The sequence below is a fragment of the Camelina sativa genome, chromosome 17 (genome assembly GCF_000633955.1).
Source record: "Camelina sativa cultivar DH55 chromosome 17, Cs, whole genome shotgun sequence".
In the NCBI taxonomy this organism is placed as follows: Eukaryota; Viridiplantae; Streptophyta; class Magnoliopsida; order Brassicales; family Brassicaceae; genus Camelina; species Camelina sativa.
Window position 1 is genome coordinate 422,264 of NC_025701.1, and position 26,019 is coordinate 448,282.

Genomic DNA, 26,019 nt, shown 5'->3' on the forward strand with positions numbered 1-26,019 from the left:
GAGGCCCAAGTGAGAAGTGGGCCTAAGCGAGATACAGTCTCGACCTGGAACCTTCTAGCCTAGTAGGAAGGTTCGACGATCCTGCTCCTGCTGGGTAAGTTATGTATGTAAGCAAACGGAAAAATAAAATAGTTTTGGTCTAAGATTTGAGTGTTTCCGTTTAAAACCCGTGATTGTGCCGGAGACGACGAGTCACGACGCGATCTCACCGATCACAGATCCGATCGATAATTTGCCTCTCCGGCAACTCAGATCGGAGATCGTTCCACCGGCTCCGACTCGATCTCAGTCTTCTATCGACTGGCTTCCCGACTTCGCTGGTTACTCATGGCTTGCTTACGGAGCTTCCACTCTCCTCGTGGTTTATTAAATAAATCAACGAAGCCCCAAATTTCTTCGAGCACAATTCGGAATTCAGAATAAAGCAATCATTTATTTTTATTTTTATTTTGTGTATGTTGAATCAAAGCTACCACCCTTTATTCTCTTTTTTTTTTTTTGTGATTTGACACATCATAGAAAACATCAGGCCTAGTATACAGTAATTTGCTTCTTATGATTTGTTTCCTTAAAGATGATCGCAACTGAATCTACAAGTCACCAGGCTGAAGTAATTATATAAGGAGGCCTGCCTATCGTTTTGGAGCACTTACATATATTCTTTTGATTTATACAAGCATGTTGAATTTTTGTGTGTTTTGTCCTGCAGACTATGAAAGCTCAGAGTCTGAGGCATGACCAGAGTTTGATCTTCGTATCTTTGGGCTTATTAGTATCAGTTGACTCTCTGAGTTTGTTCTCATGCTTTGCCCACATGGGCTTAGTGGGGGATGCCGTGATTTCCCTCTCGGAGTTCCTGAACACAAAAACCAAAAACGGCAAGTAGAATTTTTATTCCTTTTTGTACAAATAGTAACAAGGTTCACATGTATGGGAGAGAGCCTCTGTGATAATCTCACCTGGGTTTTTTATTGGTTTCAGGCCAGACGCTCTTTTCACCAGTTTTGAAACATGCTTCTTCTTGCTCATCATACCTACATCATTTGATATTGACAATCTTCTTTCCTTCTCCTGCTCATCTGATCCAGTTCCACCTTCGTCCTCGCTACACGAAGCCCATTCACTACCCGATTCAGATGTCTCGAGGTTGTTTTTCTTACAAGTTCTTGCTCGTTCCACAACTCTATATGCAAACATCTGAAAAGGAACTTGTGAAACTTGAGTTAACTCTGTTGTTTCCCATGAAAGCTTATGCAATAGTTTTGTCTCGATCTCGCAGTAATCCACAGGAGAAGCATTAATGGGCGGGTCTTGTTGGCTACTACTATGACATTCCTGGTTTAAAGCTATAAACCGTTTGATGTACCGGAGAATTCTGCTTATCGATGAAAATGTTGGACGCTGATTCGGATCAGCATGCCAGCATCGTTTTGTCAGGTTTGTAATCAATCTAGGTGAATGATATGGAAAAAGCGGTCTCTCCCCTGCTCTAATGTTTCTACTCATCTTATCTCCTTGCAGATGGCTATCTTCAAATGGCACTTTACCTGTCAGAAGCTCAAAGCAAACCATCCCGAAGCTATACACATCAGATTTATCAGTATACTTGAGGCTTCCTGCAGTTCCGCTCTGTTCTTGCTCCTCTAGAACTTCCGGGGAGTACCATATGAATGGAAAATTCTCATTCTGACCCGTCAAAGAAGCACTTATTTTACTAGAGAACCCTTTGACAGAATTCAACCCGAACCCAAAAATCTTCCCGTGCAGATGATGATACCCATCTCCATATTGGTAACTTCTTCTTGGTTTGACAAGAATGTTTGATGGATTCAACTCTCCGTGGTAGATTTTTTTCGAGTGGAGATATTCCATTCCCAAAGCTATCTGAAGCATGAGATCAACCGCTACAGGGAGGGAGAGAGTGTTCTTTTTCCTCGGACCACATACCTCTTTGATGTGTGTACCTAGTGTTTTACTCATCAGTTCTGTGACCAAGAAACACTCTTTCTTCTCCTCATCCGTGAATCCGCAGAGGTAATATACAATGTTCGGGTGTGAAAGAGATAGCAGTTGAGTAACCTGAGGGAGCAAAGCATCGATATCCCCAAAGAAATGCCTAAGCGCAAAGCNATGCAATAGTTTTGTCTCGATCTCGCAGTAATCCACAGGAGAAGCATTAATGGGCGGGTCTTGTTGGCTACTACTATGACATTCCTGGTTTAAAGCTATAAACCGTTTGATGTACCGGAGAATTCTGCTTATCGATGAAAATGTTGGACGCTGATTCGGATCAGCATGCCAGCATCGTTTTGTCAGGTTTGTAATCAATCTAGGTGAATGATATGGAAAAAGCGGTCTCTCCCCTGCTCTAATGTTTCTACTCATCTTATCTCCTTGCAGATGGCTATCTTCAAATGGCACTTTACCTGTCAGAAGCTCAAAGCAAACCATCCCGAAGCTATACACATCAGATTTATCAGTATACTTGAGGCTTCCTGCAGTTCCGCTCTGTTCTTGCTCCTCTAGAACTTCCGGGGAGTACCATATGAATGGAAAATTCTCATTCTGACCCGTCAAAGAAGCACTTATTTTACTAGAGAACCCTTTGACAGAATTCAACCCGAACCCAAAAATCTTCTCGTGCAGATGATGATACCCATCTCCATATTGGTAACTTCTTCTTGGTTTGACAAGAATGTTTGATGGATTCAACTCTCCGTGGTAGATTTTTTTCGAGTGGAGATATTCCATTCCCAAAGCTATCTGAAGCATGAGATCAACCGCTACAGGGAGGGAGAGAGTGTTCTTTTTCCTCGGACCACATACCTCTTTGATGTGTGTACCTAGTGTTTTACTCATCAGTTCTGTGACCAAGAAACACTCTTTCTTCTCCTCATCCGTGAATCCGCAGAGGTAATATACAATGTTCGGGTGTGAAAGAGATAGCAGTTGAGTAACCTGAGGGAGCAAAGCATCGATATCCCCAAAGAAATGCCTAAGCGCAAAGCTCTCGCCTAACCAGGTAATCTCCTTGTACTGACTTCCACTCCCTAATCTTTTCTTCACTTGGTAATCTTTCGCGCTGACCAGAAGAGAAGACGGAAACAGCTTGGGACACTCGTTTCCATCTCCCAGTTTCTTGAAAAGGAAATCAGCCATCTTCCGGTCGTGTTTGCTTGAACCGGGCTGCTTTTTCTCCTGAAGCTCCTTGATTAAAATCCAACGGTCCTCTGTCCAAGCACTCTCGAACCGGTTGCAGGATTCCTCTGTCACCAAATACTCTCTCCCGAACTTCCAGGTAAACATCTGAGAGTCATTCCATTGCTTCATATACTTGTTAGAATGCACCAACTTCTTCTTGCTCATTTCTTCTTCATCCCACCCTGAAACCTCACCTGCTGTCTCAATAGCCTCGATGATGATCGGTAGACAAGAGAGCAAGTTATGTATGTGAAGCTCTGTGCAATCTCTATTGCCATGCAACATAATAGCCTTAGCCCAAAACCCTATTTTAGGCTCTAAAGACATTCTAACATAAGCCTCCCCTTCTGTTAACACCAATAGAAGTTCCCTTAAGGGCTGTTCTAGAATCTTCCATTTAGTGTTCTTCTCTTTGAACCGTAGATTAGATCGCATGGATTCGGAAATTGAATCGTAGGCCGCGGTGAAGAGGTCGAGTAGTAGACCGCATTGACGTTGGTTGATTTGAATGTTGTCCTTGAACACCATTAACGCTTTAATGCTTCCTAATACCTCTCCTATCTCTCGAAATTGCTCCATTTTCCCACCACTTCAACTTTACCCTGAGCGTTTGGAATTTGAATTATAATTTATTATACTCATACAATTCCTCTCGAGGTTGTAGACACAGATCGTATTACGGGAAATTGATTGATTTTTTTTCTAAGAAATTTTTTCTAGTTGAGATGTTCGAACACATACGGTATTTTTGGCAAATTGTAATTTGGTGGATTTGCTTAATTTGGTTTCTAACAAACGCGCATAATAGCGTTCTCTTGTCCGTAACATTATTATATTTATTTCTGTCCCCTTCGTTTCTCTTTTTTTTTTTTTGGTTGTTGTTCCACGCGTTACCGAACGACAAATGAATTTGATCGTATGTTTGAAACAAATGCGGTTGTATATAACGCTACTCGTTTAAAAAATACTGCTTCTCCTCCCTACAATGATCATCAAGAATATATATCCTTTTGTCCCAAAATAGCAGAATTAACCATTTTAGTTACGTAAATGATCAATTAACCGATTGAAATTTTTTACTATTAATGTTTCTTTCTTTTTTTGGCATACATTTTATTTGTAATCAGATCAGAAGTATACGTACGTTTATAGCATTCATCACTTATAATTTTCACAATGTCATACGTAGAATTATGGCTCAACAATTTGATAATTGAAACTTAATTTGTACATTGAAGAAAATTTTATAACTTTTTTTTTACGAAAAAAAAACAATTTTGGAACTTTAGATGCCAAATAAATAACACAACTCGCTAATTAACAATGATCATATGCAGGAGTGTATGTATATTAATGTGTTACAATAAGAAAAATGGTCGCATCAGTATTTGACAAGTTAAACGTAAAAGGTCATACAAATTCCTCGTATAACTCTATGGTTTTGATTTGAGACTTGATGAGAGGCACAGCTAGCCAAAAAGACACCGTTGCATCATGAACGCAATATGATCCTGCAATCCCATCAAATGGCTTCGTCAATGATTTATCTAAGGTACTTGGGGAAAATTATTTGATTAAGTAATTGTAACCTACCATTTAAGCATTTTGATTGTGCACTTGGCCATTTGCGAGTCAAGCGTCTGTAACCTAACGCCTCCACATCTGAGGCTAACTCCCACAGTAACAATCTTGCGACTACCCACAGCCAATCCAACCTTAGTCTTAGCTGTCACCTTCACCAACAGCTTCTTACTCTTCAGCTCTGTCCGTAGTCTTTTTGCCGTCGGATCATCCACCTGTCGTTTCCTCACCCTCGTCGGGACAATCACAGCCGTCCGATTCCCTGGCTTCTCAACAAAGCCTTTGACTTCCGTTGACCCTAGGTTGGTCTCAAAGTCTTTCTCTCCGAGAATCACAGCCACGTCAGCATCTCCGTAGTAAAACCTTAGCTTTCCGTTAGGGTTTCTGAAATCGAGCACTGCCGTTGTATCCGCCGTCAAAAACGACCACCCGTCGTCGGATGTTGCGCTGGAAAAGTTGAAGTTGCTGATTTTGAAAGAGGCGAGGCGGACCACGGGGAGTTTAGGGCTGTACCAGAGGAAGAAAACAGCGACGGCTATGAGGATGAGGAGGAGAATGACGGCGACAAAGATACAAACGCAGCAGCAGAAAAAGCGAAAGAAACTACAGCGTCGTTTCTTCTCATCAGGGTAGAGTGACGCCGGATGGATAGGTCTGGGACGGCGACGTGGAAGCGTTGTTGTTCCAGGTTGTGGATTCTGTTGATCACCGAACCCTGGTGGTTTCTGGAATGTTGGTCTTAACGGTTTCTCCGCCGCAATTTCTTCATCGCCGGCGATGGTTGGTCGCTTTTGATCCATGTTAGCCATAACTAAGACACTATAGGTTGAAATTATATGAGAAAGTGTTGACAAAAATATATATCTTGATCCTACGTACGAACCAGCTGAAACAAGAAAATATTAAGTCATATGCAAACCGTTCAGCGTTTTACATTCCAAATTGATTAGTTTGCGTGGAAGTGTGTGTGTTGCAAAGGACTATATGGACCGGTTGTTGGTTTATAATTAAGATAGTGACCACCATGTATAAAAAGTATACAGCTAGCTCGTTAGATTTGACCTTTTCCAATTATTTATAATTATAAGCAGTTCTAACGTCTAAGTAAAAATGTATCTGTTTTTGTAGACAGAGGCATGCAACAATATATATTGATGACGATTATTAGCATGTGGATATTATATCGAGAAGAAAAAATAAATATGTTTTTTCTTTTAAAGATTCCGATCGGTAAAATTGAAAATCGTAAAGCTTTTTATTGGGTGAGAGACAGATAATATTTTTTCAGTTACGTTCTTTTCCTTTGTCTCTCTATAACAAAAAAAAAAAATATAAGGATCCCATGAATTTGGACATTGAATACTAACATAACATATTAACATGACAAGATAATCACTTTGGATAGTCTATGGACTGTGGAGATACTTGCAGGGGACTCTAAACATGAAAACTATAATCATTGTTGTCATATGCCATATCTACAAAATGATAGATCTTTTCGCTCGCCGGTATGTGAATGATAATATTTCATTGCAGTCACGTTCTAGATAAATAATATACGTGAGTGAGGGAAGCACGTCGACAATTTCTGCTTAACCACGTGTCGACGACTATAAAGGTATGTCAAATCAACGGTCCGGATTTCGTCAAATACCGTAAGAGCTTCTTTGTTGGGCCGTTATATGCTAATGGGCCTTAAAGTGTTATTTAGATAACAAAATAAATTAATAATATATGGTAACGGAAAATAAAAATGATATGAAACAGAACGCGGGAATTGGTTGGTTTGGTTGGTTGCCCTAATTGAAAGAAACAGAGGGGAAATATGAGTTGGAATCATCGAGCGGCGAACTTCGTCGAACCCATTTTTGGCAAACAAAAAATTTCAGAAAACCTCATTTGTTACCTTTTTTCTTCTTTTTTTTTTTTCTCGTTTTTGTTTACGTCTCCAACAGAACAAAAGAAAACCAAATCACCTTTCCTCAAAATTTCTCGTTCCCCTTTGCACAATCCAACGCACTCTTCTTCTTGTTCTCCTCCTCTCTCTTTTACCCAGCTCCTCAAACAGGTAAATACCAATCTCTTTAATCTTTTTTCCTTACGAGATCTTCTGTAGAAGTTCATGGTTTATATATATGAATTAGATCAATATGATCATTTTGTCTTGGTATATATGATCAAATTTATTCGGCATCTCTCTATTTGTCTGGATTTACGATTTCTAGGGTTTTGAGCCAATCCAATCTTAGGGTTCTCTGTCTTCTACGTTGTTACGTTATTTCCGATATATAGGGGTTCAAAATCTCTGCGGAATCATATGTCAATTTCGTATTGAAAAATTTTGTGGGATGATTTCATTGAAAGGGATGTGGGCTAATTAGATGAGAAGATTTTGAAAAATATCCGGAGAGTGTGTTTAGCGGAAGAAATGTTTACAAGGGAGATAACATCAAAGGACGTGAAAGCCACTGAGAAAAACAGGATTAGATACTCTTCCAAGCACATCAAACATCTTCCCTCCGGAACCATTACTGAGTTTCAATGGAAAGATTACTGCCCCTTGGGTTTCAGGTTTCTCTCTCTTTCTTTTCTTTTCTTTTTAATAACTAGTCTAGGGGTTGAGATAGGTATATATATGTGTATTCATTCATGTCCCTCTCTTCTTTACTTTGTTAAATCTGCAGAATAATACAAGAACTTGAGGATATTAACCATGATGAATACATGACCTCTATCTGTAATGATGAGACTTTACGCAAGCTTTCTACTGGCAAAGTTGGTAACATGTTTCTTCTCTCTAAAGATGACCGTTTCCTCATCAAGATTCTCCGCAAATCCGAAATCAAGGTTATTCTAGAGATGTTGCCTGGTTACTTCCGTCATATTCATAAATACAGGTCCACCTTGTTGTCCAAGAATTATGGAGCTCACTCTGTCAAGCCTGTTGGGGGTGACAAGGTATATGACGACTCTACCGGATTATTTCCCACATGCATGTAGTGGAAATCATTATAATGTTTGGCTTACAAAACACTTTGTTTTTCTCTGGTGAGCAGACATATTTTGTCGTCATGTCAAACATACTGCAGTCGGATGTTTTTATGAACAAGGTTTATGATCTTAAGGGTTCATCACAAGGTCGGACTAACAAGAAGATCAAAGTGAGAGATAAAACCATCTTGAAGGATATTGACCTTGATTTTTGTTTCTACGTGGATTCCTTGGCCAGACACCGCCTCATTAAGTGAGTCTTCTCTGTTCTTGATATCTTAATTGGTTCTTGTCTCAGAGAATGATTTAGATGCTCAGAAGATTTTTCCCATCGCGCAGGCAAACAAAGCTAGATTGTGAACTATTGGAAGATGAAGGCATAATGGATTATAGCTTAATGCTTGGTTTACAAGTAAAAGGCTCGTGTCAAGGTGAGTTAAGCATCTCATGTCTCTATTATTATTATTAGTGGTGGCTTATAATACCAAATCCCTCACTAACATCTCCCTTCAGGTTTAATTGATGGATTAAGCCCGGTATACGACAGTTTCTCATCACGAGGTAAATCTCCTTCTGGCATTCTTCTCCTGTTTACTGTAATTCACCAAGAAAGAATATATGAAATGGTACATACACTTTCCGGTCAATCGTGCAGGCTCTATTGACAGCAATAGCTCAAAGTTTATGAAGACAGCTTCAAACTCTCCAGATAGATCGTCTACAATGTATTCTTGCACTCCGAGCAGAGGTGATTTTCAAATAGTGTCTTGAATGATCTTCAATTTTAAAACTACATTACTATAGCTAGAGACAACCCCGCGGTGCTTATAACATTAGAAATTATTATTTTCATCCATACAGATTCACTTGATAGTGAGAACTCAGTAACTACACAATCAGTAGCAAGTATAATCCCCAGTCCAGCTCCAACCAACACTTCTGAATCTCCAAAAGGAAGCATTGTTTCCAAAACAAGTTTGACCAACATTTTCCATAACAGGTAACCAATTTTGAGAATTCCTTTATCCTTTTGTTCAAATCCAAAATGCCAAGAAAGCAGAACTAAGTTTACGTTTATGAAAAATGGGCTTTCTTGCAGCTCAAGCACTACCTTTGGGATGAAGATACCGGGGCGAGCAAGAAGGATTGAGAGAGGAGAATCAGGGAGTGTGGTGGGGAAGAACAGTAGGGGAGGAGGAGAGGAATGGTACGATGTGATATTGTATCTCGGGATTATAGACATTTTCCAAGACTATGGTGTGAGAAAACGCATTGAACATTGTTACAAGTCTATTCAACACAGCTCTAAGACAATCTCAGCGGTGCATCCCAAGATCTACTCTTCTCGTTTCCAAGACTTTGTCTCGCAGATCTTCTTAGCAGACGAAGATCCTTCACGCTGATACTAACTTCCATGTCTTAACATTTCTACTTATATTCACTATTTGTATAGCTTAGCCAAAGTTTGTTTGTTTGTGAAGCAAAAGCAACCTCCAATTTTCTTTTTCTTTTGATAACTTTGGCCTAGGTCCAAGGCTCATTTTCAATTATTAATTTATTTTAAATAAAAACATCACATATTCACACGTAACATTATATGTAAAATAAAAAAAAATCAAAAAAAAAAATAGTTAAAACCATTGTGAAATAAAAATTAAAACAATTATATTTAAAAATCAAAACAAAGAAAAAAAAACTCGGAACTTAACCGATCATTCGGTTTTCATATCATATTCACCAAATTGAATCAAGATTTCCCTTGCACTTGGTTTGTTTTTTATACAATTACAAAATTTCAATGGAAAAAAAAATAACCATTACTGAAATCATAAAACATTTATTGATTTTTTTTTATCACATGATAGGATCACAATATAACATTTATTGATTATATATATAGGCAAACCCATTCGTTACATGCATTATATATCATCGTCTCACAGGTTAAGTAGATCAAAAAGATCAGAAGAAATCTTTGAAAGTAGGAAGCTTGATTTCGCCCTTGCTGGAAATAGGGATAGTAAACTCGCCCACAACAGGGAGGTCAATTATGAGACCTATTTGAAGCTCGTAGTCAATGTCCCAGTCCACACCAACGTCTCGAGCCAGGTTGAAGAGTATACTATACGGCACCACCACCGGAACATCAAGAGCTGTCATGTCCTTAGCTTTCAGAGAACCCGGGTCCGGTATCTTCCCCTTTGCGATCTCCCTATCATATTTTATCATTGCATTTGCATATAATTATGCATCTCCATAATATATATTCAACAATATCATAATATGGAATTAATCAATGAATCTAAGATGCCTAAGATTTTTATTTATTATTAAAAATATGTCTAATAATATGTAACCAACAAGCAAAGACAAACCGCACGACTTGCATATGTAAACCGAACCAAAATCTATTTGTAATCTAGCCGGTTTTCGTTTTCACAACTTAACAAAAAAATCAAAATCAAAATCAAACCGAACCATCTAAACAAAAAAGACATTCGTTCGGAGCATAACCGAACCAAACGAAAGATGGAATAACAGAGCATAACAGAACCAAACCGTTTGTCAAAAAAAAAAAAAACAGAACCAAACCAAGTGACCATCTCTTAACTACATATTTATGATCTTTTATTGATAATTTTGTAATGGATCATGGTTGAAAAAAGGAATCAAACGACGGAGTTAGAAAGCGTGTTTTACCGGCCAGCGCTGTGGAAAGTGAAACTGATCTCACATATCGGAATCGAATGATCGTAAGGATTGGTGACGGAAACTTTGGCCAAGTACTCAACGGACTCGCGGTTCACGTCTTTAAGATCAACGTCAGTAACGGAACCCTCCGGTTTAGGGATCGTGGTGAGTTTATCAGCCACGAAGCCCTTGGCTTTATCTAGCAAGCTCGCCATATAAATGATTCTTCTTGATAAATCTTTTCTTTTTGCTTTTGAATTTTGTGATGTAAGTGTGTAAGATAGTATGAAGTTTTTCTTGGACTATATATAAACGGATGGGACTACGATGTTTTATTAAGTCGGTACAAAGTGAATGGATTACATTTTATAATGGGTTTGTTGTGTACGTGTGAGATCTTTCGACGAGTGAGAGTGAAAGCGTGGATAATACGTGTCTTGTGCTTGGTAGTTTTCGTAACATGACAACAATTATTAATGTTCTTCAAATAGAGAAATTAACTATCAGTCTGACGAAGTATACATATTATTATTTATGAAATAGATATTTTGTTTGAAGTTGTAGCTGAACTCGATAGAGATAGATTTTTTTGTCATGGAATAGTAGTTTACTATGTCGACGATATTTTGAATGACAATAAAAAAAATTGGAAAGTATTTATCCGAAAGAGAAGAAGAGGGAAAGTATTGTTGCGTAAGGAATAAGATGCGCAAGAGATTAATGGACCGACCGACCATGTCCGCCCATATGCACGTCGGTGGAGCGTAGTATCAATCCCCTGTATCGCGGTATACTGTATGGCACAGTAGGCTTATGACACGTATCGGGATGATTTTCTTTCTGTTTGATATATAATTAAGGCCCTTTTAGTTAGTGTGTTTCCTAATTATAAATCTTTCATAACAATGGGCCTTAAAGCCCAGGAAAAAATTGTAACTGGACATTTAACAGAGTAAGTACGTCCCCATGTTGTTATTTTTTTTCCTGACAATTTCTTGTTTGTGTTTGAGTCGCGCAGGCGTGACACGTGTTGAGGAGTGATTAGTGGAAGAACCGTGTCCAAATTAGTTGACAGCTGCTGAGGAATGATGAGTCAGATGAGTCAGCATCTAATCACTATTGGAGAAGTCAAACCTCAAGCCCTCTTCTCGCATGTTTGTGAATAATATTGACTTATTGACCATTCAAATAAGCATGCTTCACTTTTTTTTTTTTTTTAATTGACACAAACAAATTACTACTAGTATAATTTAAAATCTCCCACAAACGAAACATATTCACACTATGTCACTCTTTGATTAGTAGTACTCATCGAATTCCACAATTGCAATGGCGGAGTATATGCTTTGTTGCTAAATATCATAAATTGTATAACCCGTTTAATTTGTAAATTTTGTAAAGCAACTTGCTAATATTTATTGGCGTCTATAATTAGGAGAAACACAAGTTTCAGTTTGAACACGTACGTGTGCATAGATCAAAAATATATTTTAAACTAAAACACTCCGATCCACAAACTAAATTTTTATATTAGAAAAATGTTTGATTATTATCTAATTAAGTATTTAAAAGTAATTGAAACATTTGGAATGATATATTACCAAATCAAAAACTGCCGAAAGCACATATGTCGGTGTTGGTAGTTGTCGGGCCAATTAGTATAGAAATACCAACGCTGTGTTCGGTGTTTCTAGTACAGATTATTTCTTCTACTATTTTCTTTTACTATTCATTCTACTGTATTTTTCTTCTTTCACGTTTTTAACGTTTACTTCTGATCTTTTAAGCAAATTAAGTTTATTATATGTTTACAACAAAAATAAAATTTTTAGATAGTTAGATAGTTAGATGATATGATATTTACACAAAGCTAAAATGTTTATAAATTTGATAAGAAAATATAATATGACTGTCTTGCTTGTTTCGACAAGAGATCCGTAGAATCTTTAATTTTTTTTTTTTTTTTTAAAAAGAGATTCGTAGGATCACAAAAACAATGGGTTCGTAGTTTTTGTTTGAAAAGTGAACATGTAACAACTCCAAATAGGGCAAAAGTTGATATCTCCTAGTTTATATTATTGGGATTTTATGTCCCCCTGTAATTAGGTTTTCCAGCAATGCGTGCTTATAGAATATTATTTTGAAACTTTAGTAGCTATAGTCCGACATTAATATAAGTAGAGCCAAAATCAGATTTTAATATCTTTAGTCCAAGCCATAAAAAGCAAGGTTAAAAAAAAGACCTTGTTTTTTCAAAGAAAACGATTAGAAAAAGGAGGTTTTTTGACTTCGAAAAACTATCAAGTATTAACAGGGTTTAGTCACGTGGTCGTCGCACGAGAATTTGCGGCGTGAAGTGCAAGTTAATCAGTGCATGTGGTTGATTTGACCAAACAGTCCGAACCTAACAATATTTGTATTTGTATTGTATAACAGCACTATAACCTAAGTACAAATATCATATATGGTAGCTCAAATTAACGCAATCTACTAACATTTGTTCTGGTTCTACAAACCTTAAATTACTTTTCATCAAACAGAAATTTTGAAATCAAATTCCACAACAGTCATATGAAAATCATTAGTAATTTATCGAGATGATTAAATTTAATATTTCCTTAAGCCAGACAAATTTTGGAATTATGTCGTCGTGGAAGTTTATACATGTGCATATATTACATACCAAAATGTTTTATTAAACCAAATCGGTCTCTTCTTTTGAATAATCTTATACATTTTTCTATCATAACTTTCTTCCTGATTATTTGTATTCTATCAAATATTCTCCTCTACAGCCCTAACCTTTTTATTTCTTTTGCATGACTTGTAGTGAAAGGTCAACATTTTTCTTAAGAAGCTGCTTAGAAATAGCCTTTGGGTTCAAATAAGTACACATAATTTCCTACCAGTAGTTCCCAATGGATTCTAATAATGCAACGGAAATCAATACGAAACTATTGGAGTAATTAAGACCAATATATCCATCGTCATCTACCAAAATTCGAAATATACGATAATCTTTAATACAAGGGATATTGATGCTAGCAGAAACACACAACCACCTAAAATTCATCGCAACAAAAATTACGTTTTGAAATATATTGTTTTGGGTGGAGAAACTTCCTTGGTTTGCTTGTTCCTTTTCGGTTGTTTCATCAAATCCTAACTCTCTTTTCTTGGGACCCCACATCAGCTTTATGTTGTCTGTCCCCTCCATGTTTCTATTTCACCTCCTTTATAAAACCAAACACTCATACGTTAATATTAGTACATACCACAAAAACTTGTCATAAGATCAATATTGATACCCCCAAAGAAAAAAACAAAAAACAGCTACAAAAGAAGTGAATATTCAAACAGTAAATGGGTCTTCCAGGGAGTAATAGCGGTGCGATTCTTTCGAAAATAGCAACAAACAATCAACACGGCGAGAACTCTGAGTACTTCGAAGGATGGAAAGCTTACGACAAAGATCCTTTTCATCTTTCTCATAATCCCCATGGTATTATCCAAATGGGTCTTGCAGAGAATCAGGTATATATTATATAGAATCCAATATAACATTGCTTATTTTGTTGTGCATTTTCATCCGTGTATTAGCTAGCTAGCGTGAACACGTATATATATACAACATCAAATATATAACACATTTTTTTCTAAACATTTTACAGCTTTGCTTAGATTTAATAAAAGATTGGATCAAAGAAAACCCAGAAGCTTCTATTTGCACTCTTGAAGGTGTTCATCAATTTAGCGACATCGCCAATTTCCAAGACTATCACGGTCTTAAAAAGTTTAGAGAGGTATAAATCACCCATTTAATCTAGAAATCTTGTACAGGTTCAGGTTTTACGTTAATATATGCACCACGGAAGTAATACGTAGAGTTAGATTATATAAATATTAATCTAAAATGACATAGTTTTTAACCGAACCTTGACATGGTTTAGACCAGTACAAATCAGTTTAACCAGTAAGGACACTTCTATTTACACATAGCAAGTTAACATCCTAAACATCAGTAGTAGATATGAAACGCATAAGAAAACAAATTTAGTCGTGCTACATTTTGTAATTTTTTTTCCTTTACATTTAGCAACTTATAAATTTATGCCTGATGGAAATTTTGGTCTTGAAGGCAATTGCACATTTCATGGGAAAAGCTAGAGGTGGAAGAGTGACGTTTGATCCAGAGAGGGTGGTTATGAGCGGCGGTGCTACCGGAGCCAATGAAACGATTATGTTCTGCCTCGCCGATCCCGGCGACGTTTTCCTCATTCCCTCTCCTTACTATGCCGCGTAAGCATTTTAATATTTTTTCTTAATCACATTTTAAAAAAATAGTAATATGATAATGGATAATGGTTAGGAGAAATTTCATTAATGTTGCTTTCACATACTTTTTTGGGTTAACAAATTCTAAATGGAAATGAGTTAATAATATTAGTATTAATTGACTCTTTCGCCAACTTTATCACACGTGTAAGTATATCAAATTATCAATTTCAATTGCGGTTTAGATTCATTCAACGAGTAGCTCATACGTGTGCTAATTAATTGTTTAATCCTTTTTGCAGATTTGATAGAGACTTGAGGTGGCGTACAGGTGTCGAGATAATCCCTGTTCCTTGTTCAAGCTCCAACAATTTCAGATTAACCGTTGAGGCCGTGGGATGGGCTTATAAAAAAGCCCAAGAGTCCAATAAAAAAGTGAAAGGTCTGATTTTGACGAATCCATCAAACCCGCTCGGTACGATGTTGGATAAGGACACACTCAAGGACCTAGTTCGGTTCGTCACGAAGAAGAACATTCACCTAGTCGTCGACGAGATCTACGCCGCCACAGTCTTCAGCGGAGATAATTTCGTGAGCGTTGCTGAGGTGGTCAACGACGTGGACATCTCTGAAGTCAACGTTGACTTGATTCACATTGTTTATAGTCTTTCTAAAGACATGGGACTTCCTGGTTTCAGAGTCGGTATAGTCTATTCTTACAACGACTCGGTCGTGTCTTGTGCCAGGAAAATGTCGAGTTTCGGACTAGTTTCATCGCAGACACAACTCATGCTTGCTTCGATGTTGTCAGATGAACGGTTTGTGGAGAATTTCCTTATGGAAAACTCGAAAAGGTTAGGGATAAGGCATGAAGTTTTTACCACAGGGCTCAAGAAAGCAGATATTACTTGCTTGACAAGCAGCGGAGGTTTATTTGTGTGGATGGATTTGAGACATCTATTGAGAGATCGTAACTCGTTTGAATCTGAGATTGAGCTTTGGCGTATAATCATCCACAAAGTTAAGCTCAACGTATCTCCAGGCTCTTCCTTCCATTGCACGGAACCTGGATGGTTTAGGGTTTGCTTTGCCAACATGGACGATGATACTCTCCGCGTGGCGCTTCGGCGGATCCAAGATTTCGTGTCTAAGAACAACAACAACAAGATCGTTGAGAAAGCAACGGACAAGGATCAAGTAATCCAGAACAACAATGCTAAAAAGCAGAAATGGAGGCAGAGCAATCTCCGATTAAGTTTCCGAAGACTATATGAGGATGGCCTCTCGTCTCCAGGGATAATGTCACCACATTCACCTCTTCTCCGAGCATGAAATCATAATAACGCCTGAGAGATCGGATCAACTCGTCCTCCTCTCACTCCAAGTGTTAATTCATCTTTAATTAGTAAGTGAAAATGTTTTTTTCTTTGTTGTAAGATTGGGAATAATTCAACTTCGATGGCGATGCTAGGGTTGTTTTTTTGACTGCCAGCTTTTTCTCCTGGGGTCAAATGGTAACTTTTAAGATTTTGTGTGTTTAATTCTGTTCTTTTCCCCCCGCTTAGGATTTAATCGATAGATTCTCCTAGTGGTGCTGGTGTGTAGCAACTTAACCTTTTGGGATCTCTTATTTATCTTTTTGTGTGTAATAAAATGAAACGTTATCTTTTGATAATAATTTATGATTGAATCACTAGTGTTTATTAGTTGGGGAGGTTGATGATATCTACGTAATGGAGAATTTGTTAAGCTAAATTATTCGATTATTCTAGAACCACATTTTGTTGTTCGCCCAATACGTCACACGTGCATGCTACCGTGCCTATCATTTTCTGAAATAATAATATGGACTAAACCGAACATTCTACGGAGATATGTTTAATTTATTCATTTTTCTTTTTTTTTGGAATTTGCCTTAATAATATGGTGGGTGATGCAAAAAGTCATCAGCATTTTTAGCTGCACCAAATATGATAAAATTCATATTATTAAATTATACAAAATGACAAATTTGCGCAGAATAATTAACTATCGCGTAAGATGACATCTCCATCAATTGAATTATTCATGGATCGTCAGCTATTTTTTTTTGTGTACACCCATGAACCGTCAGCTTTGTCTCCCTTTTTCCTTTGTTAATGTCAGCTGGAATGAAATATATAATAAATTTAGCCTTTTTTTGATACAGATCTCAGCCATATAAATATATTAAGCTGATGAAACCATACATATGTTTGTTTAATCTTGTTAGGTGGTAAATAAAGATAAGGCGTGCTTTGGGCCGCCTCTTGGATGATATTGATACTAAACACACCAACAAGAAAGGATTATATAAGACAAAAATCAAATTTGATATTTGGGAAAAAACGGTTTGATCCCTTTCATACTGATTAATATGTATCTGGATAATTAAGTAGACATATGCTAGTGTGTATATGTAGATATCTGTCTATTTATAATGATCGACATCGTCGTCGTCATCATCACTCACCACCGACTCATGATCATATTCATTACGAAACATGATGGAGTAATATTTATATTTGTTTGGTAGAAATACTGACAAATAGGCAAGCCCTTTCTGTTTTTGGTAGTGAAGTATTCTTTTTAGCACTCACGGGAATGTATTTTGTTTTGACCCAAATAATATATATCGCAAAAATATTACAGAAATTAGAAATTGTGATCAGATAATGTGTTACAAAAGTTTTTAATTTGAATATTCACATGCTCCTTTTAGGTGCCTACCAACCAAATTTTTTTGACATTTGCATATGTGATCTATCCTATGACGTTTACAATGAACTTGGTTACGTGAATACTATATATTCAATTTTTGAAAATATAGTCAATTTTTCTGTGTCGAAAAATGAAGAACTTTTATATGTGGCGGAGATAATTCTTAAGTGGTTTGTTTCTAGAATATGATTATTTTTAAAAAGTAATAATTTAGAACTTCACTTTATGTTATTATCCCCTGAAATCAATTATTATATGAATTTTTTTGTCGAAGTTTTTTTGAACTCTATATTTAAACTTCATTTTTGTGAAAAGAAACAAAAAACTAGAACTATTAAAAGAATTAATTACCAACTATAAAACAAATTTCTAAAAGTGACTTATCAGATGATCACGAAAGGCCATGCCCTTTCGCTTCGTGCAAAACAGAAGTAACATTCTTAACCTAAAGTAACACCCACATACGTACATTTAAGCATACAGTTTCCTGCAATAGAATAACTTTGTAAAATTAAAATCACAAGATCGAAGATGACAAAATTACGGAATAGCAAAATCGTTATATTACACTTAAATATTCGAGAGATTTAGTCCCTAAAATATGTGCATAGAATTTGTTACTTACGTTATAAACCCTTGAGAAATATTAACGTCGACAAAGAAACGTGTATCACAAACAATATTAACTTAAGGACAACTGAAGATAATTAACAAACAAATTAAAATACTAACGTACATATATAACACCATTATATACAGAAAGTTCCCTTCAAAGTAAAAAAAAAAAAAACAAAATTCTAGTACTATCGACGATATATACAGAAAACATATCATCGAAATCGATTTAAGGAAATTAAGCTTCCTCGCATTATCGAGGACAGAAAAAAACATATCCGATGATCCAACCGAATCAATATATCCTGTTTCTTATTCTTCATCCTCACTATAGATCGGTTCATCATTTTCCCCCAAATTATATAATATAATATATGTTTTCAACATATAACGCAAGCATTAGGGTTTTCTTCGATGCTTTGAGCGTAGTAATATGCTGTTAGGTGAGGATTATATGCTTTATACGCCTTTACAAGTTCCAACACATGCTGCTCCGGTGGCGGCAAAACCGGTTGTGGTTGTGGTTGTGGTTGCGGTTGATCTTTCTTCTCTCCCTCCTTTTTATCGCCGCCCTCTTTCTTCTCTTCTTCCTTCTTTGGCGCTTCTCCTTCCTTTTTCGCTTCTTCTTTGGGAGCTTCTCCTTCTTTTTTCGCCGGCTCGCCACCACCTTCCTTCTTCGGCTCCTCTTTCTTCTCCTTTTCCGGCTCTTTCGCAGGTCCTACTAGTACAATATCCGTCAAGGGCCAATACTTTCTTAGCTTACTTACTACATTCACCGGATCCACGGTTCCGATCACAGTCAATTTCTTCCCCTTCATGTCCATTGCAATCGAATCGATTCCTAGAACAAGAAAAAAAAAACAAGATGAAATTTGTAACCATTTTGATAGACAGACACTCGAGTTTTTGCCCTATTGATATAAGTTGCAACATTTTACCAATAAGGAGTTTAAAACACTTTGACTCAGACAAACAAAAACAAATCTTTGACAGCATATGATATTTCAATAGATGGGCACATATTTCAAAGAAGCTATAGTGGCCTAGATTTGATTTTATTCCAAAGAAATAAAATAAATGAATTTCAGAAATAATTGAAATATGGCGCAACATTTTACCGTATTGTCACTATTGAAAAAGAAAGACACTTCTGTCAGAGCAGCTCGTGATTGTTCATCAACAAACAATAAAGCAATTTTAAAAACATGTTTACCTCAGTTAACACCTTCCTTACCTACTAAATCGGAGACTAAACCGGACAGTAAAACCATTTATCTAATAGTTTGGTTTCGAAGCGAGAACTAAACAGAGACAGAGCAAGATCTCTATCCCTGTTTCTGATGTGTAGTTGTAAGTTTGTAACCAACATTATACAAGATTAGTGATGGATTACCTGGGAGAGTGGAAACCGTTTTAAGGGCCTTTTGTTTTGCCTTATCATCATGCAAATCCAGGTTTAACACCATTTTCTGCAAAATAATTACAAAGTACAAATAGATTTTAGTGAAATTAATTCACAAAGATGATCTATTTTTCTCTTCTTCCTTTTGTTTTCTATTTCTCTCTGGAATTTGTATATCATGCAACTAAAAACAAAACAACTGGATCACCAAGAACATAATAATATAAAAACATAGATTTTTGCAGGTTTTACAGAAGATACTAAAAAATTACTGATATGTTCTTAACGTTAAAACCAGAAATAAAATAAAATTACTAATACGTTATGTTTACAGAGAGAGTGACATGCATGCGTATGAGTAGTGTGAACATAGTAGAGAACCAGACTTTTGCAAAACAGAGCCATGTGCATCATTCAATATAAGATTTTTGAATTGATTTTGTTAATAATAGTAAGTGAAAAAAAAAACTGTATTTCACAGTTAAGATTCCCCCAAGGGAAAAAGAAAGATATATACTTATGTTGCAATAGGAGCAGAGTAAGTAAAAAAAAAAAAAAGTGAGATTGTTTCTGTTCTTGAACTACAAAAAGAAGTAGATCGCATCTAAATAAACACACACATCTACTTGTTTCAAAACTGAAGGAATAGATTCAGAGGTTCATTAGTAAAGAACATACATAAAGAGAAGAGGGCTTGTTACATTCAGATTCAAGATGTAAAAAAAAAAATCCAAGCCAATTTTTTTCTTATAGAAATTCGAATCCTAGCTAGGAATCAAATCTTGAAAACGTGTAGAGTGAGAGAGAGGAAGAGAGAGAGAGATGGACCTTCATTGCTCTCTGTTTTTAGGTTAACTTTCTAAAGAATATGCCGAGAGGGAGAGAGAGAGAGAGAGATGTAAGAAAAGAAAAGAAAGATTTTGTCTCTTGAGTTATAAGAGAGAGAGAGAGAGAGAGAGTTAAGAATGAAGGAAGAATGAAGGAAGAATGAAAATAATAGGAAACTTTAGAAGACGATAAGAGAGAGATTGGACAGACACACACACTGATCGTATAATTATTTTTATAAAGAAATGCCCAAACCCTGACAAATACTGGTTGATATATTAGAGAGAGAGATGCATGCAGAGCCAGAAGAAGAGAGAGTCTCTCCAATCTCAATGAATGAATGAATGAATGAATGGTGTGGTACGAGAGAGGGACGAAGAGATCTCTACTATATCTTTTTCTTTCTTTCTTTCTTGATTTCATTTCATTGACGCGCGTGTTATGTTAACATGCACACGCGTGAGGTAAATTAAGAGCGCGTGAGTCTCTCTCAGCTCCGAGCGTCATTGCATTTGCTGCTTTCCGTCCTTTGGTTCTTGTTGTTTCCTTTTTTTTCTGTCTTTTTTGATTTTTCTTTCTCACCTTATCAACGTCATTTTTTAATGATTTCCTACTTTAAGATAACTATATATCAAAACTTATTTATGGTTTTTTTTGGGAGCCATAATTCCTAAGAATAATAAGTTTCATATACTCGGGGAGTATCACAAGCTTTGTCATTTTTATAGAATGGTGCCGAGGGAGACATATTACAAGATCTTAGGTATGTGCGGTTTGGAGTCAAGTAAGTAACCCACCTACTTCGAATTATCCAAATCTGTGGAATACAAGTATTTTGTAATTATTTGTTTTATTATTTTCAAAAAAATAAAAGTTATTTGTTTTATTTAATCTTCATTATGTCCGGGATAACTCGGTTAATTATTTGGAGTATAATATGAGTATAGTATTGTAATCTAATTCAAAAAATTATAAGAAAACCAAATTGTTCATGATTACCCGTTTATTTACTTGAAATGGACACATGTATATATCTATATATTTTTTCTTTTTGGGTAAAAGTATAAGGAGAGAAAGAAAAGAAAAAAAACATATTAAAGAAGATAATGTGGTCACTCAAAATTGCCAATATTTCCTTTTTATTCCATTATATGATTTGAATTGTTCTAAAGTTTTTATGTATATGAAATTTTATCTAATAATTGAGTCCTCCTCGCTAGCTATCCCACCATCATCAGTTTGCCAATTCTACACGAATTCGATTCTCCAAATAAAGACAAAACCCCCCCCAAAACAAATACAAATACATAAAGAAAATATATACATGTTTAGTGGGAAACAGCTATATATTTCCACGTGTTTGCCCACGTAGATTAATTTTTTTTTTTATTTCTCTGTTTGATAAAATATTTCTTACGTCCACGAATTATACAAGTGGAGCAGCTTTTTTGTATATGTCACTATGTTTTTGGATTTGTGTTTGGCTTGCGCGTGAACCACACACACGTTGTGACTGCGGGTATAAGACGAAACGAGACGTGACGAGATTTGTAATCTGGGCCACTTAGAGTGGAATCTCAGGCCCACTTCTCTCATGTTTTATATTTTTATTATATACTATTCTTTTATTCTACAAAAATTTCAAAATATGTATTTATTAGTTTTCTTTTGAAAAGGCGGCTTAATATAGTCAATTCTTAGCCATCCTTTGGTCTTACCATCCTCAGCGTCTGATCTCGACCGTTGATTCCTACTTTGACTATTAACCCAAGAGCAAACTAAACACAGTTTGACCTAACTACTCTTTAATTATTTTGGCAAACTTTGACAAAAAAACACACTCTGCTTTATAGTTTGACCAAAATTGAAAATGGTTTTATTGATGGTTTGAATGTTACAGCAGCTGCTAGTTATGGGTTTGCTTGTTTTTGACAAATATTAGAAGAGTCTTATCTTGTTTTTTTCTTTAACTGAAAGAAAAAATAAATCTCATCTTAACTATTAGAAATATGTCGTGCTACAGAAATACTATAACAGACAATGTTTCTGTATGTATGTGGTGGATACACGTACAATTAGGGATCGTATAGTTATCTTAACTATTTAAGATGAGCATCATATAATTGCAGACTATACAAATTAAAGGTTAACAAAGTATAGATTATATCAGTTAATTAGTTAACTTCTACGTATTATAAAAATCCAACGTCAGCGTAAGATACGATTACGAATTTAATTAAGTGTTAACTAAAAATTACGAAATGTATTAATAAACTTTTACAAGGAGATCTAAAATACGGTCAAAATCATACTACTACTAAGCTACTACATGATGCAATTAAAATCAACTTAAGTAAACCTCCGACACGGATCTTCAGTTGCGGACATACACATGAGTTGCAAAATCGTTATTCAAAAATAAACGATAATTAAAATTTTGATGTCAGATTAATCTCATTACTATTATGATTAGATTCGTCTACCTACCTAATTGGATGGTGAAATGACAAAACCCCAATCTTTTCGGTGTAAACAAAAAAAAAGAGAAGAAAGAAGAAAACATTATAGCCGGCCTATAAATTATGTATATCCAAAGTTGGTCCAATTCACCCGACAAGATCTCATATCCAACGGTGAGGAATCCCTTATAATTTTTTCTTTTGAAAACAATACATAGATTAGATAGATCAAAAGGGACGTCTACTAAAGAATATAAATGGTTATGATTCAAAATAATAATTAATTGCCGTACGGTCAATGACCCGAATGAGTAAAATGATTTTTCCTTTATCACGAATCATTCTTTACTAATACTGTAGTAAGTTTATCGCTGTCGGTTTCAAAAATAAAAGAAACAAAGCTATATATATCCATTAACTTGTGGTTAGTATGTTTGGTGAGACAGTATCATCATCATTCATTGTAGTAGTAAGTATATCATCACTTCACCTTCACTTTTATACACTCAATGCATGAGTGCATCCATCTCTTCTTCTTCTTCTTCTTCTTCTTCTTTTGGGTGGGAAAACAGATATGGTGATATTATAGTCCATGCAATTTTCATTGATCATACAGGTAAATATTAAATCATTACAGGGCCTGTTGGGCTGATCTTAGTAAACGAGGTGTGTATCTGTAAACATGGTCTTATCTTATGATACACATGAATAAAAAAACTCAGACTTCCACCACATAATAAAGTTTTCAAACATAAACTTCAAAACTTGTGTAGTTTGCAGATTTTTTGAAGTTGGTATAAAATAATTTATATTGAGCCCAAACCAAAAATTGATCTAAGCCCATTTAAGAGACCGAGAGGATATATTGTGGCCCAGTCTTAAAAGGAAACAAAAAAAAGTCACACGTGCGAGTCACACGAGGGTATGTATCTTGTCGGTTTCTTTACCTTTGACCCCTCCGTAATTTCCTCAGCGTCAAACTTATTTTTAAGGTATTGACTTTTTTTATTTTTACCTTCGAAAATATCTGAAACCCCCAAAAAACCTAAACCAACAAAACAAACAAACAAAAAAAATAAAATAAAGAGTTGCTGCTGTTCCGATTCATTCATCATCATCTCTTTGTTTCTTCTCCTCAATCCTTCCAAATTTTTCATAAATTCAGATTGCGAATTTGTTTTTTTTTTCTTGAATCAAATCTGTTTCTATAGATGATTTCGAAAGATCATCTTCATCAGGATCCTTTTGTCACCACTACCACCACCAAATCGTACCACATGAATACCTCCTCCGTATCGCCGCCGCCGTCTTCGGCATCGTCGATTGCGTTATCGCAATCTTCTTGGCTTGAGGTTCGTTTGTTCTACGTCCGCATCGCTCCCTGTGTTGTTCAGAACGTCCCTGACTTCCTCACCCTCCGTCACCCTCCCCGTGAAACCGGCGCCTCCCTTGAGGTTAACGGCGTTAGGGTTCCTTCTTCCGAGACGGCGTCTCTTAAACTCCGCCGTGATAGAGTCGACCGTGAAACCTCTGAGGTGACTTACGTTAGCACTGAGACCGTGCGCGTTACCGGATGCGTTGATGTCGAGGTTTACGATAACGACGATATGGTCTTGTGTGGGAACCTTGATAGAATCGAAGGCGTGTGGAACAACGGAACTGTGAGTGATCCCAAGACTGGATGGGGTATGGATTGTTACATAGCTATGGGCAACGGACACGGCTCGGGTCTTTCTTCTTCCTCTGCGTTTTTTCAGCCAAAGCGTGGTGCTTCGTCTCCGTCGGTGGAGGTTTATATAGCTGGTTGCTGTGGCGGTGTTCCGGTTATTTTGACCAAGACGATTCAGGCTAGTCCCAGGAGGAAGGTGGCTAGACACGTCACCCTCGAGGCTATCCCTGAGGATGAGGAAGTTGGCAAAGAGCAAGACATTGCTGCCATTGGTACTGATTTGGCCCGGCAAAGAAAAGTACAGGTATGATTCGGATTTCTCAATTCTCTCTTTGATGATTGTCTATGATTCGGATTTAGAACTCTCTGATTCTTGATTGTACACCAAGACCTCAACTGACTATTCTTAACTTGGGATTTAGGATTTGAAAAGGTTACTTCTTTGGTCCTGTTTTTGTGAGTTATGCATGTTGTAGCAGAGCTTTTAATCGAGTGTTTTCTATGTATCTACAGCTGATTCTGAAAATTTAGATTGTTGATGTCAAAGTCTTATTTCAGCTTCTTCTTGAGTGTTTTCTTGTGTAATCTACAGCTGAATTTGAAACTTTTGGAATGTTGTCTGATCAGCAGCTGAAAATATAGTAAAATGTCAAGAGACAATTCTTTGATATCTCGAGAGTTGTTAGCATGGATTTTCATCTCTGTTTGCATATATTGGCGTGAAAAGCTCCCACTTTTTTGGTTCTTATTCTTGTTTGTGGTTTGGTTTATGCAGATGATGGAATCAGAAGCTGATGATTACGATGAGTCTGAAATGAAAATGGCACAGAGATACTACCCAGAAGGGATGTATGTTGACGAGGATGGTCAACTCTCATGGTTTAATGCAGGTGTCAGAGTTGGAGTTGGGATAGGCCTTGGGATGTGCCTTGGTGTAGGCATTGGAGTTGGATTACTCATGCGTTCGTATCAAGCAACAACGAGTAATCTTCGTAGGAGGTTTCTCTGATCATCATCACCTACCACCATCAACTAAAAACACCCCACTTAGACATGTGTGGAGATCCTAAGAAGAATCATGACATAGTAAAGATAGAATTTTGGTAGATAGATGTATAGAGCTTTTGGTTTTCAGCGGTTTGTTTCCTCTCTTTTGTGTATATATAATCGGCTCTGTTCATATACTTTTAGTAGCACAAGAGAGAGTTCCCATCTTCCCTTAGTCATGTGTTTTTTTCTTTTTTCTTTCTCAAGTCTGTGTCTATGTCGTTGCTCTTGTGTAGAAAGAGATTTCGTGTTCTTGTTGTTGTTAACTCTGGAGTTTGTCCTTTGGTGTGGCATAGGGAGTGTACATGTTTCACCTGTAATTTGGGTTTGCGTTTTGCCAGTAAACGGCATCATAATTAAATAAAAAATAAAAAATGTACACATGGCGTATTTACGGAAACGGAGTCGTTTTTCTTCAATTCTAACGGTGTTGTATTTAGGGCGAGCATCAGCATCGGAAATTCGGACCAAATAAAATATGCCTTTCAATTTGTTTAAAATTGCACTTTAAGCCCTTAACT

The 26,019-nt window shown here is 36.5% G+C and overlaps 7 protein-coding genes across 9 annotated transcripts; 3 read left to right on the forward strand and 4 right to left on the reverse strand.

Annotated features, from left to right (window-relative positions):
- On the reverse strand, positions 710–4,037 carry LOC104754290 (dual specificity protein kinase shkD-like). 2 transcript variants are annotated; one of them, XM_010476441.2, is made up of 4 exons: positions 2,211–4,037; positions 1,503–1,506; positions 984–1,321; positions 710–880 (listed from the first exon to the last, which is right to left on the reverse strand). In XM_010476441.2, exons 1-4 carry the CDS (start codon positions 3,778–3,780, stop codon positions 711–713), a joined length of 2,082 nt encoding a protein of 693 aa, XP_010474743.1. In that variant the 5' UTR covers positions 3,781–4,037; the 3' UTR covers position 710. The 2 variants fall into 2 exon arrangements, with proteins under 2 accessions (XP_010474743.1, XP_010474742.2); XM_010476440.2 differs by having other exon boundaries at positions 984–2,116; positions 2,996–4,035.
- On the reverse strand, positions 4,370–5,746 carry LOC104754292. Its single transcript, XM_010476442.2, has 2 exons — positions 4,795–5,746; positions 4,370–4,712 (listed from the first exon to the last, which is right to left on the reverse strand). Exons 1-2 carry the CDS (start codon positions 5,589–5,591, stop codon positions 4,694–4,696), a joined length of 816 nt encoding a protein of 271 aa, XP_010474744.1. The 5' UTR covers positions 5,592–5,746; the 3' UTR covers positions 4,370–4,693.
- On the forward strand, positions 6,706–9,281 carry LOC104754293 (phosphatidylinositol 4-phosphate 5-kinase 10-like). Its single transcript, XM_010476443.2, has 9 exons — positions 6,706–6,850; positions 7,147–7,353; positions 7,467–7,740; positions 7,839–8,026; positions 8,113–8,204; positions 8,287–8,334; positions 8,429–8,521; positions 8,635–8,773; positions 8,873–9,281. The coding sequence occupies exons 2-9, from the start codon at positions 7,211–7,213 to the stop codon at positions 9,174–9,176; spliced, it is 1,281 nt and encodes a 426-aa protein (XP_010474745.1). The 5' UTR covers positions 6,706–6,850; positions 7,147–7,210; the 3' UTR covers positions 9,177–9,281.
- Positions 9,591–10,798, reverse strand: LOC104754294 (probable desiccation-related protein LEA14). The gene is made up of 2 exons (XM_010476444.2): positions 10,474–10,798; positions 9,591–9,985 (listed from the first exon to the last, which is right to left on the reverse strand). The coding sequence occupies exons 1-2, from the start codon at positions 10,677–10,679 to the stop codon at positions 9,736–9,738; spliced, it is 456 nt and encodes a 151-aa protein (XP_010474746.1). The 5' UTR covers positions 10,680–10,798; the 3' UTR covers positions 9,591–9,735.
- LOC104754295 (1-aminocyclopropane-1-carboxylate synthase 2) lies at positions 13,625–16,435 on the forward strand. Its single transcript, XM_010476445.2, has 4 exons — positions 13,625–13,998; positions 14,136–14,267; positions 14,603–14,763; positions 15,042–16,435. The coding sequence occupies exons 1-4, from the start codon at positions 13,828–13,830 to the stop codon at positions 16,069–16,071; spliced, it is 1,494 nt and encodes a 497-aa protein (XP_010474747.1). The 5' UTR covers positions 13,625–13,827; the 3' UTR covers positions 16,072–16,435.
- LOC104754297 (heavy metal-associated isoprenylated plant protein 3) lies at positions 18,198–20,392 on the reverse strand. 2 transcript variants are annotated; one of them, XM_019238659.1, is made up of 3 exons: positions 20,324–20,392; positions 19,487–19,562; positions 18,198–18,934 (listed from the first exon to the last, which is right to left on the reverse strand). In XM_019238659.1, exons 1-3 carry the CDS (start codon positions 20,327–20,329, stop codon positions 18,474–18,476), a joined length of 543 nt encoding a protein of 180 aa, XP_019094204.1. In that variant the 5' UTR covers positions 20,330–20,392; the 3' UTR covers positions 18,198–18,473. The 2 variants fall into 2 exon arrangements, with proteins under 2 accessions (XP_019094204.1, XP_010474749.1); XM_010476447.2 differs by lacking the exon at positions 20,324–20,392 and adding an exon at positions 20,174–20,314.
- On the forward strand, positions 23,843–25,879 carry LOC104754298 (uncharacterized protein At1g01500-like). Its single transcript, XM_010476448.2, has 2 exons — positions 23,843–24,755; positions 25,227–25,879. Exons 1-2 carry the CDS (start codon positions 23,994–23,996, stop codon positions 25,458–25,460), a joined length of 996 nt encoding a protein of 331 aa, XP_010474750.1. The 5' UTR covers positions 23,843–23,993; the 3' UTR covers positions 25,461–25,879.

Coding starts and splice junctions, on each gene's coding strand:
- LOC104754294 (XM_010476444.2), bottom strand. CDS start 10,679: ATGGCGAGCTTGCTAGATAAAGCCAAGGGCTTCGTGGCTGATAAACTC. Junction 9,986..10,473: donor ACTTTCCACAGCGCTGGCCG/GTAAAACACGCT, acceptor AAAATATGATAG/GGAGATCGCAAAGGGGAAGA.
- LOC104754293 (XM_010476443.2), top strand. CDS start 7,211: ATGTTTACAAGGGAGATAACATCAAAGGACGTGAAAGCCACTGAGAAA. Junction 8,027..8,112: donor GCCAGACACCGCCTCATTAA/GTGAGTCTTCTC, acceptor CCCATCGCGCAG/GCAAACAAAGCTAGATTGTG. Junction 8,205..8,286: donor AGTAAAAGGCTCGTGTCAAG/GTGAGTTAAGCA, acceptor ATCTCCCTTCAG/GTTTAATTGATGGATTAAGC.
- LOC104754298 (XM_010476448.2), top strand. CDS start 23,994: ATGATTTCGAAAGATCATCTTCATCAGGATCCTTTTGTCACCACTACC. Junction 24,756..25,226: donor CCCGGCAAAGAAAAGTACAG/GTATGATTCGGA, acceptor TGGTTTATGCAG/ATGATGGAATCAGAAGCTGA.
- LOC104754290 (XM_010476440.2), bottom strand. CDS start 3,780: ATGGAGCAATTTCGAGAGATAGGAGAGGTATTAGGAAGCATTAAAGCG. Junction 2,117..2,995: donor GGCGAGAGCTTTGCGCTTAG/GCATTTCTTTGG, acceptor CTTTGCGCTTAG/GCATTTCTTTGGGGATATCG. Junction 881..983: donor ACTGGTGAAAAGAGCGTCTG/GCCTGAAACCAA, acceptor AAAATTCTACTT/GCCGTTTTTGGTTTTTGTGT.
- LOC104754297 (XM_019238659.1), bottom strand. Junction 18,935..19,486: donor AACGGTTTCCACTCTCCCAG/GTAATCCATCAC, acceptor TTCTTGTTCTAG/GAATCGATTCGATTGCAATG.
- LOC104754295 (XM_010476445.2), top strand. CDS start 13,828: ATGGGTCTTCCAGGGAGTAATAGCGGTGCGATTCTTTCGAAAATAGCA. Junction 13,999..14,135: donor TGGGTCTTGCAGAGAATCAG/GTATATATTATA, acceptor AACATTTTACAG/CTTTGCTTAGATTTAATAAA. Junction 14,268..14,602: donor GTCTTAAAAAGTTTAGAGAG/GTATAAATCACC, acceptor TTGGTCTTGAAG/GCAATTGCACATTTCATGGG.
- LOC104754292 (XM_010476442.2), bottom strand. CDS start 5,591: ATGGCTAACATGGATCAAAAGCGACCAACCATCGCCGGCGATGAAGAA.